Source organism: Mobula hypostoma, chromosome 4, assembly GCF_963921235.1.
Source record: "Mobula hypostoma chromosome 4, sMobHyp1.1, whole genome shotgun sequence".
Lineage (NCBI taxonomy): Eukaryota > Metazoa > Chordata > Chondrichthyes > Myliobatiformes > Myliobatidae > Mobula > Mobula hypostoma.
The window spans coordinates 40,973,236-40,989,709 of NC_086100.1; the positions used below are offsets into that span (position 1 = coordinate 40,973,236).

Genomic DNA, 16,474 nt, shown 5'->3' on the forward strand with positions numbered 1-16,474 from the left:
ATGCTGCTGACCATTTCCAGCAACTTCTGTTTTATTATCAGGGCTGACCATGAGCCTGGGTTAGACCTGAGGTGAGCTTGGAATTGTCAAGCAGTGAGGTGGGAAACCATTGCAGAAGATGTATTGGCTTTCTTGGAAAGATCGGCATTAAAGCAGACTGGGGTAATGGACAAAACTTGGAATTTCCTGGCTTTTAAGGCTGGGTACAGTTTTTAACAGTCTTAAATGTGATATTTTAACAACATAAACAGGCTTTTTTTGACATACAGTATGTGTATAAACTGAAGATATTGCCTTCAGTCAATATATCTCAGAGATGCTTATTTTGATTGAATTTTAATATTTAATATTCGATGTTATTAAATTCATGGGCAGAGTAGTAAAATTATCATGATGTAACATTTCGTTGACTATGTCTGGGAGAAATAATAATTTGAAAATGTGGCAGAAAGACCAATTTATTGGCTAATTGTTCTCCTTTATTTCTGAAAGAACTTTTTTAAACTTACAGAAAGCATAAAGCTTTTAACCTCGAATTCTATCCTGAATATCGTTCATCAATTGTGTCGCAGCAAAATCAGAGAAAGCCCATGGCAGCAAGTCATTCATTGTGTAGTCTGAATGTGACATTAGACATTAACCCAGCACTGCTGGAACTTGCCAACTCCAAGGAGCAGTGCCTTAGGAAGCCAGCGTCCATCATTAAGGATCCTCACCACCCAGGACATGCCCTCTTACACTAATTTTTTGTGAACATTCATGGCTTCAGATAAATTAAAGGTAAAATGGGTAAATTTTAAAGAGGGATAAATGATAGCTTTTATTCAATGTTTGCAACTGAAGTGAAAAACAGGCAGGGGCAGGAGAAAACAAAATATCCCTGAAGGTTTGAGAATGTATGAAATAAATTATCACAAGGTACACCAATGTACAACAGTTATCGACAGCAGGGGTTCCCAACCTTTTTTACGCCATGGACCCCGACCATTAACAGAGGGACCCCAGGTTGGGAACCCAGGCTCTCTAGGTTGGGCAATGTTAATGTGGCAGAACCTGCTAAATGTACTGCTGACGTCTTGCTGGATTTTGACCATGGTTTTAATGCAGCTCCACTAAACTGAATACTATGCAGAATATTGGAAGCATCAGCATTAACACCATGGAACATGCCAGAAGTTCAATCAGGTTTGCTCTGTCAGCTGCACCAAGCTGCTCTCTTTCTGATGTAAGTGATCTGGTCCCTATCGAACCGCACACACAATCTGACCAGATTCCCGAGGTGCTTTTCTTCTTTCAAATATCTCAGATGGAAATCACTTTGAGAAAGACAAACGGTGCCAGTTATATTGGTGGCAAAATAAACTAAGACATCAGAGATGTGAGAGAAAAGAAAACTACATTTGTTTAATGTCATTCCATTCCTCCTGAGAGGCGGCATTTGGGAGGTCACCGTGGTTATACAGGACACTGCTGTATTGTATTCAGTTTTGGATGCCTTGCTATATGAAAGATGGTATTGAACTGGAAAGTGTGCAGAAAAGACCTACAAGGACGTGGCCAGGACTTGAAGGACTGAGCTTGAGGAAGAGATTGGATAGGTTAGTACTTTATTCTTTGGAGTGTAGGAACCTGACGATTGATCTCACAGAGATGTACAAAATCATGAGGAGCAAAGATAAGGTGAGCATGTTCAGCTTTTTTCCCAGGATTGTGGAGTCAAGATCCAAAGGCATAGGTTTAAGATAAGAGAGAAAGATTCAAATAGGATTTAATAGGAACGAGGGAAAACATTGCTTTTTTCATGGTGTGGTATGTATGTGGAATGAGCTAGAGGAAGTGGTTGAGGCAAGTACAATAACAATTTTTAGAAGGCATTTGGACAGGTACATGGATTGGAAGGGTTTAGAAGGTAATGGGCTTGAGGCTGGCAAATGGGACAAGCTTGCATGGGGCATCCTGGCCCAAATGGGCCAGTTGGGCTGTTTCCATGTTGTATAATGCTAATATGTCAGGACAACCATGGATACTGCCTTCCTATAGGCAGAAACAATGTCCTGAACATCATTATGGAAGGTAATTTAGAAACGAACTTACTATCAAATTTGATAATTGCTCTTAAGGCAGACAACTGCTTCAGGCCTTGGGAAATTGTACATGAGGAAAAGTGAGCAGAGATCTGATAAAATAAATTTCCACTCATTGTTTTCCCGGACAAAAAAGGTCCATTTGGAAAACTGAGTCCGTAGTGCCTTCCCTTGCAGTATCTGTGACAACAGTGAAGGGTGGGCTACCACAGAGATGCTGTATCAGGAGAAAAGACCAATCAGAGAGCACTCAAGTCCCCAAGGACTCTCCTGTGAATTAATGTGTATTTGAGGAACACAAGTATCTGTACATTGTCCCATTAACACCCACTGTTACTATTCAGTAAAACTGATGTTCACTTAGTAAGGCACCAATTTGAAGTGGCAGTAAATGTGATACGTGATAGATCACTGAAGGTTTGAAAGCTGAATCTACAACCTGCCAAATGATTTTACTTAAGACTCAAAGTGAACAAACGATGCAATCTACCCTGAGAGGTTTGTTGGAAGTTATATTTATAATATTTCTTTTGAAGAGCTGCTAGGATAAAGATCATTGCTAAATTTTTTAAAAGGTAATTTTGGTCTTTTAATTGCGTTATGTTCTTGTAGGCGATGAGAACAAAATTACAAGAAGATTTCCGTGCAAGTTTGTTTAAAAGGAATAGAAATGATTAACTTTACTTTATACTTTATTGTCGTCAAACAATTGATACTAGAACGTACAATCATCACAGCGATATTTGATTCTCCGCTTCCTGCTCCCTGGATTACAAATATTAAATATTAAAAATAGTAAAAAATAGTAAATATTAAAAATTTAAATTATAAATCATAAATAGAACATAGAAAAATGGAAAGTAAGGTAGTGCAAAAAAACCGAGAAGCAGATCCGGATATTTGGCGGGTATGGCCCAGATCCGGGTCAGGATCCGTTCAGTAGTCTTATCACAGTTGGAAAGAAGCTGTTCCCAAATCTGGCCGTACGAGTCTTCAAGCTCCTGAGCCTTCTCCAGGAGGGAAGAGGGACGAAACGTGTGTTGGCTGGGTGGGTCGTGTCCTTGATTATCCTGGCAGCACTGCTCCGACAGCGTGCGGTGTAAAGTGAGTCTAAGGACGGAAGATTGGTTTGTGTGATGTGCTGCGCCGTGTTCACGATCTTCTGCAGCTTCTTTCGGTCTAGGACAGGACAACTTCCATATCAGGTCATGATGCACCCTAGAAGAATGCTTTCCACGGTGCACCTATAAAAATTAGTGAGGGTTTTAGGGGACAGGCCAAATTTCTTTAGTTTTCTCAGGAAGTAAAGGCGCTGGTGGGCCTTCTTGGCAGTGAACTCCGCTTGGTTGGACCAAGTCAGGTCATTTGTGATATTGACCCCGAGGAACTTAAAGCTTTTGACCTGTTCTACTTGCGCACCACCGATGTAAATTGGGTGGTGCAGTCTGCTACTCCTTCTGAAGTCAACAACCAATTCCTTCGTCTTGCTGACGTTGAGGGATAGGTTATTGTCTTTGCACCATGCCACCAGGTTCTTAATTTCTTCTCTGTACTTGAATAGCTTGCTGTGCATTATTTTTGTAATTTAATTTTGTAAAGATTATAAACTGGAATTTGCTAATCTATCATAAGTATTTGTTAAAATGGAGACTCATGTCAGTTGCCATACAACCTTCTGAGCAGAATTTTCACACACACGGATCTTTTACAAAGACCTGGGTGCTTAAGAAGTACCCATTTTAATTTGCTCCAATGCAGCAAATACTCAGCTTGAATATCTCCCCCTCTGTAACTCTTAAAGGGGCAGTGATGCAGTGGTGGAAAGTCTGCTGACTGGCTGCGTTACCATCTGGTATGGGAACACCAATGCCGTTGAGTGGAAAATCCTACAAAAGGTAGTGGATTTGGCCCAGTACATCATGGGTAAAGCCCTCCCTACCATTGAGCACATCTACATGAAACGCTGCCATAGAAAAGCAGCATCCGTCATCAAAACTCCTCACCACCCAGGCCATGCTCTTTTCTCGCTGCTGCCATCAGGGCTTACACCACCAGGTTCAAGAACAGTTATTACCCCTCAACTATCAGGCTCTTGCTCTTGAATAAAAGGGGGTAATGACACTCATTCTATTTCTGGTGTTCCAAGACTTTAAAGACTCTTTATCTTGTTATTTCATGCTCGTTACTTATTGCTATTTATATTTTCATTTGCACAGTTTGTTGTTCATTGATCCTGTTTACAGTTACTGTTCTATAGGTTTGCTAAGTATGCCCACAGGAAAAAGAATCTCAGGGTTAAATGTGGTAACATGTACGTACTCCGATAATAAATATTACTTTGAACTTTTTTGATCATAGGACCATTATTGATGAAAGTGATGGTGAAGATTGTGGAGCACTTACAGCAGCTTCACGCACAGGAATGGGTTTCAGTTTCACATACACACACAAGGCATGTTGACCAGCATAGAAGAGGTAGATGCCTAGAGAGTCCAGAAAGTCATCAAATACAAAAGCAAGAGATCAATATCCACAATAATAGCAAGATGCTTATTTGCCCCAGGTCTGGTCAAGATTGAATCATTCACTTGCCCACTCTCTCATAAATTGTATGCTTTGTTGTCATAGCTCTTCAGCCATAGAAGAAAGTACCACACATGGTACACACTCTTCCCTTATTGTGGGCATAGCTGCTCCAATTACTAATCAGAGGGTGAGTGAGGATTTATTGACGATCACAGTGTATACATTCCTATTCTGGCCAGTTTGCCTTGTCTTTTCTTTTACTCCTCTGGCCCTTAGTCAAGATGGAGATCCAGCAGGATCAACAACAATCCTTCCAAAATATGTTCAAGCACTCATCTACACTTTCTGCACAGTTTCCAACCACAATGCTGAGTTTGTGATCTCTTCTCCACATTAACTTCCTCCACAATAACTGCAGTTAATTAATTATAATCTTTTAGTGTTGGCATAGTGTTACTCCTGCTACTAAGACCTTTCCTTTCTTGTTTTGGATCCACATATGGTGCTAATTGCAAATCTGTAAATCAGTTTCACAAGGGAGGTCCTAATCACATGTTGCACAGAGCTTGATAACACCCATTTTCCAAGTGCTGGGTATTAAATATTATAGAGACATTAGATTCTAATCGTATTAGTAGTCTATTGTATAAACAATTCACTCAACACAATAAAAATGTATGAAACATGAACATTTTTAATCTTCGACTTTTCCAGCAAACTAGTTCAGTAAAGATCTAAAGCTTGAGTATCATGAAAGATCATAATTAAAGTAGAAATGTAGCCACCAGATTACCGTTCTCCTTTTATTCTGAAACATCAACTATACATTTATATCATAAAGTCCAGTAATTCTTCATTTAATCTCAATATTGCTGGCTAACAATATTTTGTACTGATAAATTAATGTACTGTTGCATTACAGGCCATGCTCCACACTGCTAATAGCCCCTCAGTAACCTCTTCAAGGGCAAGTCTCGTCAGTGCATGCCAAGAGGTGCTTCATCTAACTGGGCGTCACGGTCGCAAACTATTTTGTCCATTTGCCGCATGATAAAACAGGGATTATTGAAAGAGGCAGGAGTTGGGAACCAAGCTGTGACTTTTTTTTCCCCTCTGGCTTTGCAATGCTCAATTCATTCTCAGTATTTGCAGTACTGTATCATCCTTGTTATGACTGGCTAACCCAGCACAAACCTGGGATCAAACTCAAATCATTCTGAATTATTTTGAACCACTGACCAGGCCACATATTGAACTAGAGGAGATCACACAATTGCTTCGTTGCTCAGTTGCTAATGACTTGTTCAATATTAAGTTTCTTTGTTAACTTTTGTCCCCTCAATTTAATTTGCTTTGGTATTATAGTTCTAGTTAGTCTATTTATATATCTAAAGAGCATTCATTAATAATGTTACCAATAACAGTAATGTTGAGGTACTTTATCTTGAGAAGACCATGACACAACAGACATTCATAGATGCAAACTTCTAAAAGGGATCACTGATGCAGACTGGTGCAATAGTCAGTGTTTATGGCTTCCAATGACCTGGGTTCAGACCAGAGCTCTGTGTGGAGATTGTATGGTCTCCGTGGTAACGTGGATTTTCTTCATGTACTCTGATTTCCTTTCACATGCTGTTAAGTTAATTGGTTACTGAATATTACCAATTATTACAGGTATGTAGGAGAAAAATTTAAAGGGGAGCTAGAAAATAATGCGAAGGGCCACAGAAAAATAAAGAGTAGGATTGATGGGACTTGTTTTACTGGGGAGTTGGCACGACTCATTGGGCCAAATAGTCTTCTTCTTCACCATCATTAAATTGGAAAGAATAACAATTTGATCAATATTTTGCAATATTCTACCACCTAAAGTACTAAAAATAAAGTCATGAAAAGAATATTTCAATTGCAAGGCTGTCAGATATTAAATAAATTATCAACAACACAAAGTTGCAAAAGGGAAATAGACTGCAGTGAGGGTAAGAGTATCACAGGCATCAGCAGAAATGAGAAAAGGATTCATGATCTTGGAAAATCAAGAGAAAATGCACATGTTGAATTAATCAAACTGTGGAAAAATATTGAAACTTGAAAAATATTTTGCAATATGACTTAAACTGGATGATCAATGACAAAGGAGATACAGCAATAGGAATTATTTTTTAAAGGCGGAATACAACAGTAGAGAGAATTATAGGCAAATATAAGATAGAGTCATTGTCACTGAGCTTAAGACGATAAGACGTTGCAGCAGAATTAGGCCATTCAGCCCATCGAGTCTGCTCTATTTGATCATTGCTGATCCATTTCCCTCTCAACCCCACTCCCCCACCTTCTCCCTGTAACCTTTCACACCCCGATGAATCAAGAGTCTATCAACTTCTGCCTTAAATACACTCATTGACCAGACCTCTAAAGCCATCTGTGGCAACAAATTCCACAGATTCACCACCCTCTGGTTAAAGAAGTTCTTCCTCATCTCCATTCTGAATGGATATCCCTCTATTTTGTTGATGTGGCCTCTGGTCCTAAACTCCCCCTGCCATAAGAAACATCCTCTCCACATCCATTCTATTGAAGCCTTTCAACATTTGATAGGTTCAATAAGGTCACCACTCATTCTTCTGAATTCCAGTAAATACAGGTGCAGAGCCACCAAATGGTCCTCATATGATAAGCCTTTCAATCCCAGAATCCTTTTTGAACCTCTTTTGAACCCTCTCCAATGAAAGCACTTCCTTTCTTAGATAAGAGGCCTAAAACTGCTCACAATACTCCAAGTGAGGCATCGCCAGTGCCTTTAAAAGCTTCAGTATTACATCCTTGTTTTTATATTCTAGTCCTCTCAAATAAATGCTAACATTGCATTTGCCTTCCTCACCACCAGCTGAACCTGCAATTAACTTTCAGGGAATCCTGCATGAGGACTCCCAAGTCCCACTGTACCTCAGATTTTTGATCCTTAGATATGTGTATGTGGGTGAGAAAGCAGGTCATAGCAGCAAAACCGTCAATGATCATTGAAAAGATATGAAAAATAGAATATTAGAAGCATAAACACACGTTTGCTCTGTCACATAAAGGACATGTACACAACCAAAAACAGGCAGATTTAAGCTTTTTCATGCGATTCTGTTCGTCAAGCAAAAAAGTGATTGTCAGCTATAGTCTAATCACCAGTGCTCACTTGGTTTCATCAGTTCTCTTTGCACCTTTGTTCAAATATGATTTTAATGCTCAGTTTACAAGACAGAACAAAAAAAGCACTGCAGCAAGAACTCAGTGTTGAGAAGTATATATATGGAGGGAAAGGAATTGTCAATGTTTTGATCAAGACCCTGCATCCCTTTGTTCTGATGCAGGGCCTCAGCTTGAAATGTGGACATTTCCATTCTTTCCACAGATGCTGCTTCACCTGCTGGGTTCTTCCTTCTTCCAGCAGTTTGTTTTTTTTTTGCTCTGGACTATAGTACCTTCAGCGTCTGGTGTCTCCAATTCATGAATTGGGTTTTGCCTCAAAATATACTAAAGAGGAATCAAGCTCTAATATTAAATGCTGGCAAGGTTCTCAGTTCTTCCAACCATGATACAAAGTTGGCAGCCCCTTTACATCCTTCCAAATGCCTTCATTCCATCTTTCAAAATCAGAATTTCTAGTGATCCTTGTCTAGCATTTGAAAACAGTGAGGTCAGGGTGCCAATGGGTGCCAACCATCAGTTAACTTGCCAAAATATTTCACATAATCTACAATGAAAATATCAACTCTTTAAAGCTTTAACATCCTTGATGTAACCAATCCCTTTCAAGAGGAGTAACTGATCAAACTACTCACTCAAGGTGCCCCCAGCCGAGCTCAGGAAGGTATGGAAGCTTCTTGATGCGAATGATGCTGTCATAGACGGAGGGCTGCAGGCTTTGGGAAACAGCATTGGCCAGGATGACGGCTATCATAACTGGCAGAATGTGGGATATCTGACCCGTGAGCTCGAAAACAATGACTGAGGTGGAAATCGTGTGGGTCACTGCACCTGACAGCGCTGCCGCACCTGGGGAGAAAAATCGGTGAATGAAGCACCTGACTGGTGAACTTGGCGTACACTGCATTTATTTATTTTTCCGTTGTGGCCAAAAATAATTATTGTAGACAGAAAAAGTCTTACCTACAACAGCGTATCCACCTGGCACAATACGATAAGTACTACCATCTGCATGGATACCATCAGGAAACCAGGCTGCCATGCTCTCTCCAACAAGGCGACCAAATGCAGCTCCTGGAAAAGAAGCCAAGACTTGAAAGCTTGAATCAAATAAAGCAGTCAGATTTCACTACCTAAACAAAACATGTCCGTTTGTTTATATACATGAAGATTTGCCTCTTCTGTATGCACCAAATTTTTCAACACTTTTTGAATACAATTACTGTGCAAAGATGGCAGCAAGTCAATGGTTCTCTATTTAATTAGTCCATTAAATTTCTGAATTAACAATCTTGCTTTTACAAATCCAAAGTACAAAGCACATTGAAGTATTCCTTTACATTCACAGTAATCATATCTGAACTAAAATGGTAGCATAATAATAAGAGGAAAGTTATACCAGGTCAGAACAAAATAGATAGATATAACTTTAGTGATCCCAAATGAAATGACAGTGGCACAGCAGCATTACAAGTGCACTGATATAAATATTAGAAGAGAAGTAGAAAGAATACAAGATAGTTACCACAGTCTAACAGGAGGGGGTCATCATTTCCCCAGTTATAGGTTGACTCATTATAGAGCCAAATGGCTGAGGGTAAGAATGACCTCATATAGCGCTCTTTGGAGCAGCACAGTGGTCTTAGTATCAGAGTGGCTATACAAAGGACATTAAAGTATTCCTTTACATTCACATATCTAAATTTAAATGGTAGCAAAAGAAATTTATACCAGATTAGAACAAAATCAGTGAATATACTAAGGTTATAAATATCAACAAAATCACTCAAATCTAGCACTTGAATTCCATATTTTGTTCAGAAACTGTTTTCCCTCAATTTCTTACACTGAAAAATGTCAATGTTTCAAAATTAACCTACTGTGGTTCCTGGGGCTTTAATGTGCCACATTGAGAGACAGAATGTGAAGAGTACCATCTTCCCTTCATATGCTGGGAGCAGAGTGTGGTAATGTCAAATGCTCTCTTAAATCCTCTTTAGTTTTTTCAAGTTAAGACAATTTTATGCAGCCAATATATAATTCAGAAGTATTATAATCATCTGTATTTTCTAAGTGTACCCTAGGTTTACTGGTTTTAGCTTGCATGAGATATATGCACTTGGAAGGTTCTGTTATAATATCACTCAATGCTTAACCAAATACCCCAGATTCCTTGTGACTCAGATCAGATGTAAGATCTGGAATTTCCCTTGGATCTTATTTACAATCCATCCAAAACAGACAGCAGTCTATTAGAGTAAACTAAAAACAGAAAATACTGTAAATAATCAATAGGTCAGACAACACATGTGGGGAAAAAAGCAGTTAATGTTTCAGGTCAGTGATTCTTCATTGGTATTGGAAACTGAGAAAACCTGCATGTGCTAAGTCAGGGGAAGGGGAAGGGGAGAAATGGAGAGAATAAAGGGAATGTCCTTCATACAGCAAAAACCAAGAATAGCCAAGGAAAGCGTTTCTACTCCCGTCGCAATGAAAAGTTATTCACTGATGACAAGCTTTCTCACGCATGCTGACTTCGCACTTCTGTCAGTGGCTGTTTTTTTCTTCAGTAATCTTAACTGCAGCTCTGATTGATTTTGCTCTTTCCTAGTGCCTGTTCCATGTTGATTATTTTTATTCTGCAACCTTTAACTAAAGGTACCAGCTGAATAAGCTGTATGGACTTAAAGTAATTGGTATGTATATATCTACAAACAGAAAGAATGAAACTAATGCCAGTGATCAATAAAGAAATAATAGGTTGCAAGGGGCTAAAAAGTCATCAGTAAAATAGCATCAATAGAGAATTATGAACTAAGATTGGGAATGAATAAACAAGAGTAGATCCAGTCTAATCACAAACAAGAGAAAATCTGCAGATGCTGGAAATCCGAGCAACACACAGAAAATGCTGGAGGAACTCAGCAAGCCAGGCAACATCTAGGAAAAGAGTACAGTCGATGCTTTGGTCCAGTCTAAGATATTCATAGGAAGCACACAAGAACAAGGATGTGAACCAATGAAATGTAAAATCTGGGCAATGGATCAGGAATGACTCAGGTTTTCAAAGCTCAACCTGCATATTATGATATAGGTCTTAGAGCTCAGATTTTTAGTTAAGCTGCTCATAAAGAGCACTGCGCAATGCATATTGTATTTACACAAAGGACAGGTGAAACTATGCTGGAAGTTCAAGCGATATCTGTGGTGCGACTGATACAAGACTACATTCACACTTTAATCTTCATCTCCATTTGGCTCTGATTTATCTGCAATCTACACAAAGCATTGTTGAAAAAAATGTCATTCATATCACCAAGTTATCAAGGTTTCTCTTTCTCCCAGAGTCAACAGATTTGCAACCCATAGGAAGGCCAAGTCATAACACTTCATTTTCCACCTGTCTAAACTTGCAGAAGTACCATATTCATTGATCTAACTAAAGGAAAGTTCACTTTCATCCCCGTAGTTGATTAACATAGAAACATAGAAAATAGGTGCAGGAGTAGGCCATTCGGCCCTTCGAGCCTGAACCGCCATTTATTATGATCATGGCTGATCATCCAACTCAGAACCCCGCCCCAGCCTTCCCTCCATACCCCCTGACCCCTGTAGCCACAAGGGCCATATCTAACTCCCTCTTAAATATAGCTAATGAACTGGCCTCAACTGTTTCCTGTGGCAGAGAATTCCACAGATTCACCACTCTCTGTGTGAAGAAGTTTTTCCTAATCTCGGTCCTAAAAGGCTTCCCCTCTATCCTCAAACTGTGGCCCCTCGTTCTGGACTTCCCCAACATCGGGAACAATCTTCCTGCATCTAGCCTGTCCAATTCCTTTAGGATCTTATACGTTTCAATCAGATCCCCCCTCAATCTTCTAAATTCCAACGAGTACAAGCCCAGTTCATCCAGTCTTTCTTCATATGAAAGTCCTGCCATCCCAGGAATCAATCTGGTGAACCTTCTTTGTACTCCCTCTATGGCAAGGATGTCTTTCCTCAGATTAGGGGACCAAAACTGCACACAATACTCCAGGTGTGGTCTCACCAAGGCCTTGTACAACTGCAGTAGTACCTCCCTGCTCCTGTACTCGAATCCTCTCGCTATAAATGCCAGCATACCATTCGCCTTTTTCACCGCCTGCTCTACCTGCATGCCCACTTTCAATGACTGGTGTATAATGACACCCAGGTCTCGTTGCACCTCCCCTTTTCCTAATCGGCCACCATTCAGATAATAATCTGTTTTCCTATTTTTGCCACCAAATTGGATAACTTCACATTTATCCACATTAAATTGCATCTGCCATGAATTTGCCCACTCACCCAACCTATCTAAGTCACCCTGCATCCTCTTAGCATCCTCCTCACAGCTAACACTGCCACCCAGCTTCGTGTCATCTGCAAACTTGGAGATGCTGCATTTAATTCCCTCATCCAAGTCATTAATATATATTGTAAACAACTGGGGTCCCAGCACTGAGCCTTGTGGTACCCCACTGGTCACTGCCTGCCATTCTGAAAAGGTCCCGTTTATTCCCACTCTTTGCTTCCTGTCTGCTAACCAATTCTCCACCCACACCAATACCTTACCCCCAATACCGTGTGCTTTAAGTTTGCACACTAATCTCCTGTGTGGGACCTTGTCAAAAGCCTTTTGAAAATCCAAATATACCACATCCACTGGTTCTCCCCTATCCACTCTACTAGTTACATCCTCAAAAAATTCTATGAGATTCGTCAGACATGATTTTCCTTTCACAAATCCATGCTGACTTTGTCCGATCATTTCACCGCTTTCCAAATGTGCTGTTATCACACCCTTGATAACTGACTCCAGCAGTTTCCCCACCACCGACGTCAGGCTAACCGGTCTATAATTCCCCGGTTTCTCTCTCCCTCCTGTTTTAAAAAGTGGAGTTACATTAGCCACCCTCCAATCCTCAGGAACTAGTCCAGAATCTAACGAGTTTTGAAAAATTATCACTAATGCATCCACTATTTCTTGGGCTACTTCCTTAAGCACTCTAGGATGCAGACCATCTAGCCCTGGGGATTTATCTGCCTTCAATCCCTTCAATTTACCTAACACCACTTCCCTACTAACATGTATTTCGCTCAGTTCCTCCATCTCACTGGACCCTCTGTCCCCTACTATTTCTGGAAGATTATTTATGTCCTCTTTAGTGAAGACAGAACCAAAGTAATTATTCAATTGGTCTGCCATGTCCTTGCTCCCCATAATCAATTCACCTGTTTCTGTCTGCAGGGGACCTACATTTGTCTTTACCAGTCTTTTCCTTTTTATATATCTATAAAAGCTTTTACAGTCAGTTTTTATGTTCCCTGCCAGCTTTCTCTCATAATCTTTTTGCCCCTTCCTAATTAATCCCTTTGTCCTCCTCTGCTGAACTCTGAATTCCTCCCAGTCCTCAGGTGAGCCACTTTCTCTGGCTAATTTGTATGCTACTTCTTTGGAATTGGTACTATCCCTAATTTCTCTTGTCAGCCACGGGTGCACTACCTTCCTTGATTTATTCTTTTGCCAAACTGGGATGAACAATTGTTGTAGTTCATCCATGCAACCTTTAAATGCTTGCCATTGCATATCCACCGTCAATCCTTTAAGTGTCATTTGCCAGTCTATCTTAGCTAATTCACGTCTCATACCTTCGAAGTTACCCCTCTTTAAATTCAGAACCTTTGTTTCTGAATTAACTATCTCACTCTCCATCTTAATGAAGAATTCCACCATATTATGGTCACTCTTACCCAAGGGGCCTCTCACGACAAGATTGCTAATTAAGATGTAATTTTATGGGTAAAAAGATGTGTGCAAAAATATGAAGTAAAATTACAGATATACCGGGGAAGTGGTGGCAGTGGGTGGGGGAACGGAACAGTGAAATCACGATTTGTTTTGCATTTACTGTGCTTCATCTGATATGGAAGTTTCCTCTAATGATTCCTTAAAGGTAAACAAGATTAAAATTCTGATTTATCATTTATGCATTTTATTAAGAAATTTGGTTTCCTCCCCAGTGTAGAAAGCTTCACAGCCATGCTTGGATCCAAACATGGATTTAAGAGCTAAATTCCAGGGATAAAGAGAGAGAGCATATCCTTTACAATACAGTCCCATTTGAGTCTGGTGTCAAGGAGTCCTAATTACATTGAAGCCAGTAAGAATCAAAGTGGAAAACTTTCCACTGGTAGTAGTCACAACTCAAACACAAAACGTTTGTGGCTTTTGGTCTGTTGTGTCAGTCCCAAGATATTGTTACAAGAGTTGCTTTGGGCAGCAGCATGGTCCAATAATTTTCAAATACTTTGTGAGTATCTTCCTTCTAGCATGCCAAAAAATGTCAAAAATGTATTCACAGTTTAATTTGGAGTTGAGATAATTAATTGGTTCCTGCTATATTCAGGCATAGGCAAAGTGGTAAGCAACATTCATGATACAATTTCTAGGCAACCCCATCTCCAATCACAAGGAACCCAATCATCTAATTTTTACAATTATGATAACGTCACTAATACCCTGTATCAACACTCTTCTGTTCACAAGGACTCATCCAATCAGCCTTCTCTCTATCAGCAGCAAATGGCAGTCTCTTGGAAATTCAGCTCTTTGGTTGGTGTTTGGACGATGTGCATTGGCAATATTGAAATCCAAGTGCAGAGGAAAGATAGACTCTGATGTAGAGATGTCAACTAGAATTTATTCATAATAATAGCAAAATAACATTGGTGGCTCAGCCGAGAGACACAATGAGAATTAACATTCTCAAAACTAGGACCCCGCGATTAGTGTTTATCAGGAATCCACTTAAATAATACAAGTAACAAGGAGTCACTGAGCCAATCAAAATAAACTTAAGAGGATTAAACAGAGAGCACCGGGAGACCACATTACAAACAGCAAGCCACTCGAGAAAAACACAAGCGATTGATGACTCTTGTTAAACAACAATTGACCAATTCAATTGCTCTGAAACCTCAGCGCTCAATGTTCTCCAGTGACCCACACAGGCCTGGAGAGCTCATTACACCATGGTAGTGATGATATCTGGAGCCAAATGGTCTTGGCATAACTTAAGTGTCAGTGAGCAAGAGTTTGGTGAGTAGATGCTGCTTACTAGTAATTTCCATCATTTTGTTACTGATGGAGAGAAGGATGGAACAGTGATGAATCTGATAAGATTTCACCTGCTGATTTCAAGGACGTTGATGGGAAAAAATTGCTGATGGGTAACATGATTGACTATTTTTTGCTTTTGTATCCTGTAGACCGGCTGCAGGGCACACAGTTTATATCACACAATAAAACAAATTGCCAATAATTCTTTGATAGCATCTCACCATCCAGCTAAGGGACCAAGACAGTATCTTCCACTTTTCTATCATCCATGTGCCTATCTAAGAGTTTATTAAATTTCCCTAATATATCTACCTCCAACCAGTCCCTCCTTCTGTCCAATTTTGTGAACTTGCCCAAGTGTAGCAAAACTACATGAAGATTTCAGCTGGGACAACAGAGACTTAAAGGAAATCATCACCTCTCCATAATCTGAGCGTGATTACACTGGATTACAATTGAACTGATTTTATCAATATAAAGGTTTTTGTGGACAAAACTTTTAAACACAGAAAAAGTGAAGTAGGAGACAGTAAGTTGACTGAAGTTTAATAGAAGAATAAGGTATGTAAAATAGTTGACTAGCAGAAAAGTCAAGGCAATGATGGAGTTAACTATAGAAAATATGCCTACAGTGATGAATAACTGAGCTTTGGAAGATTGATGTGTAAAAGATTGTGCAACTTCAGATAAAAAAGTCACAGCTCAGAAATATTAGATCTCTCTGAAGGAATTGATGGATAAAGTAAATTGAAACAGTAATATTTATTTGTATTTTTGAACAAAAATCTTTTAATAATAGAAAGGTAAAGCTGCATTACAATTAAATAAGAAAACAGTTGTAAATTGAAAACATCACTGTGAGGCAATGTCTGAAAATGTTTCTTTGATGAATACCTGCCTCTGCCTATTGACATACTGCAGAAGAGGATTGAAAGCAAATTCTAAAATTTGCTGACAATTGAACGTTCCTGTGGAATGCCTTGGTGTATCAAAATGATGGCGATTACACAAGGTGAATTTACATAGACTTAGCAAGTGAAAGATTACTCACAAAGTGACGCAAAGGCAGATTTCACGAGTTTATACTTTTGATGAGGGGCCTCACATGCAGGGCACTGATATCAGGAAATTGCAGGCATGCTACACAAGTACTCCAGCCCATTTGCTTTGATGATGAGCACAACCGTGATTTCTTGTTGTGGATAAGAAATGTTCCCTTAGAGCAGAAGAGGTGCGTCAAACTAATACTGTAATGGATGTAAGGAACTGCACATTTAAATATATAACTATTATTTGTATAACTTCAACAAATGAAGGCACCTTATCTCCACGCTCGCAACGAACAATAAGCTCCACTGCATATGCATACCTGCACTATTTGTGACTACCTCTGCAGGGGTGACCATTGTCATTAGACCTATCTTTGTATTGTCTGCAACCTTAGCCATAATTCCATCATCCAAATCATTTGACATATACCATGAAAAGTATTGGTCCTAATACTGAGCTCTGCAGAAACTAT

General features: G+C 39.6%; 1 protein-coding gene across 2 annotated transcripts in view; it reads right to left on the minus strand.

Moving 5' to 3' along the window:
* The window catches only part of LOC134345279 (chloride channel protein 2-like), a 556,059-nt gene that overhangs the window by 139,996 nt on the left and 399,589 nt on the right, over nucleotides 1-16,474 (minus strand). For both annotated transcript variants that reach the window (XM_063045696.1, XM_063045695.1), the window contains exons 14-15: nucleotides 8,775-8,885; nucleotides 8,447-8,660 (exon numbers count right to left, since the gene is read on the minus strand). In XM_063045696.1, coding sequence (XP_062901766.1) covers nucleotides 8,447-8,660; nucleotides 8,775-8,885 — 325 coding nt within the window. The remainder of the gene's footprint in view (nucleotides 1-8,446; nucleotides 8,661-8,774; nucleotides 8,886-16,474) is intronic.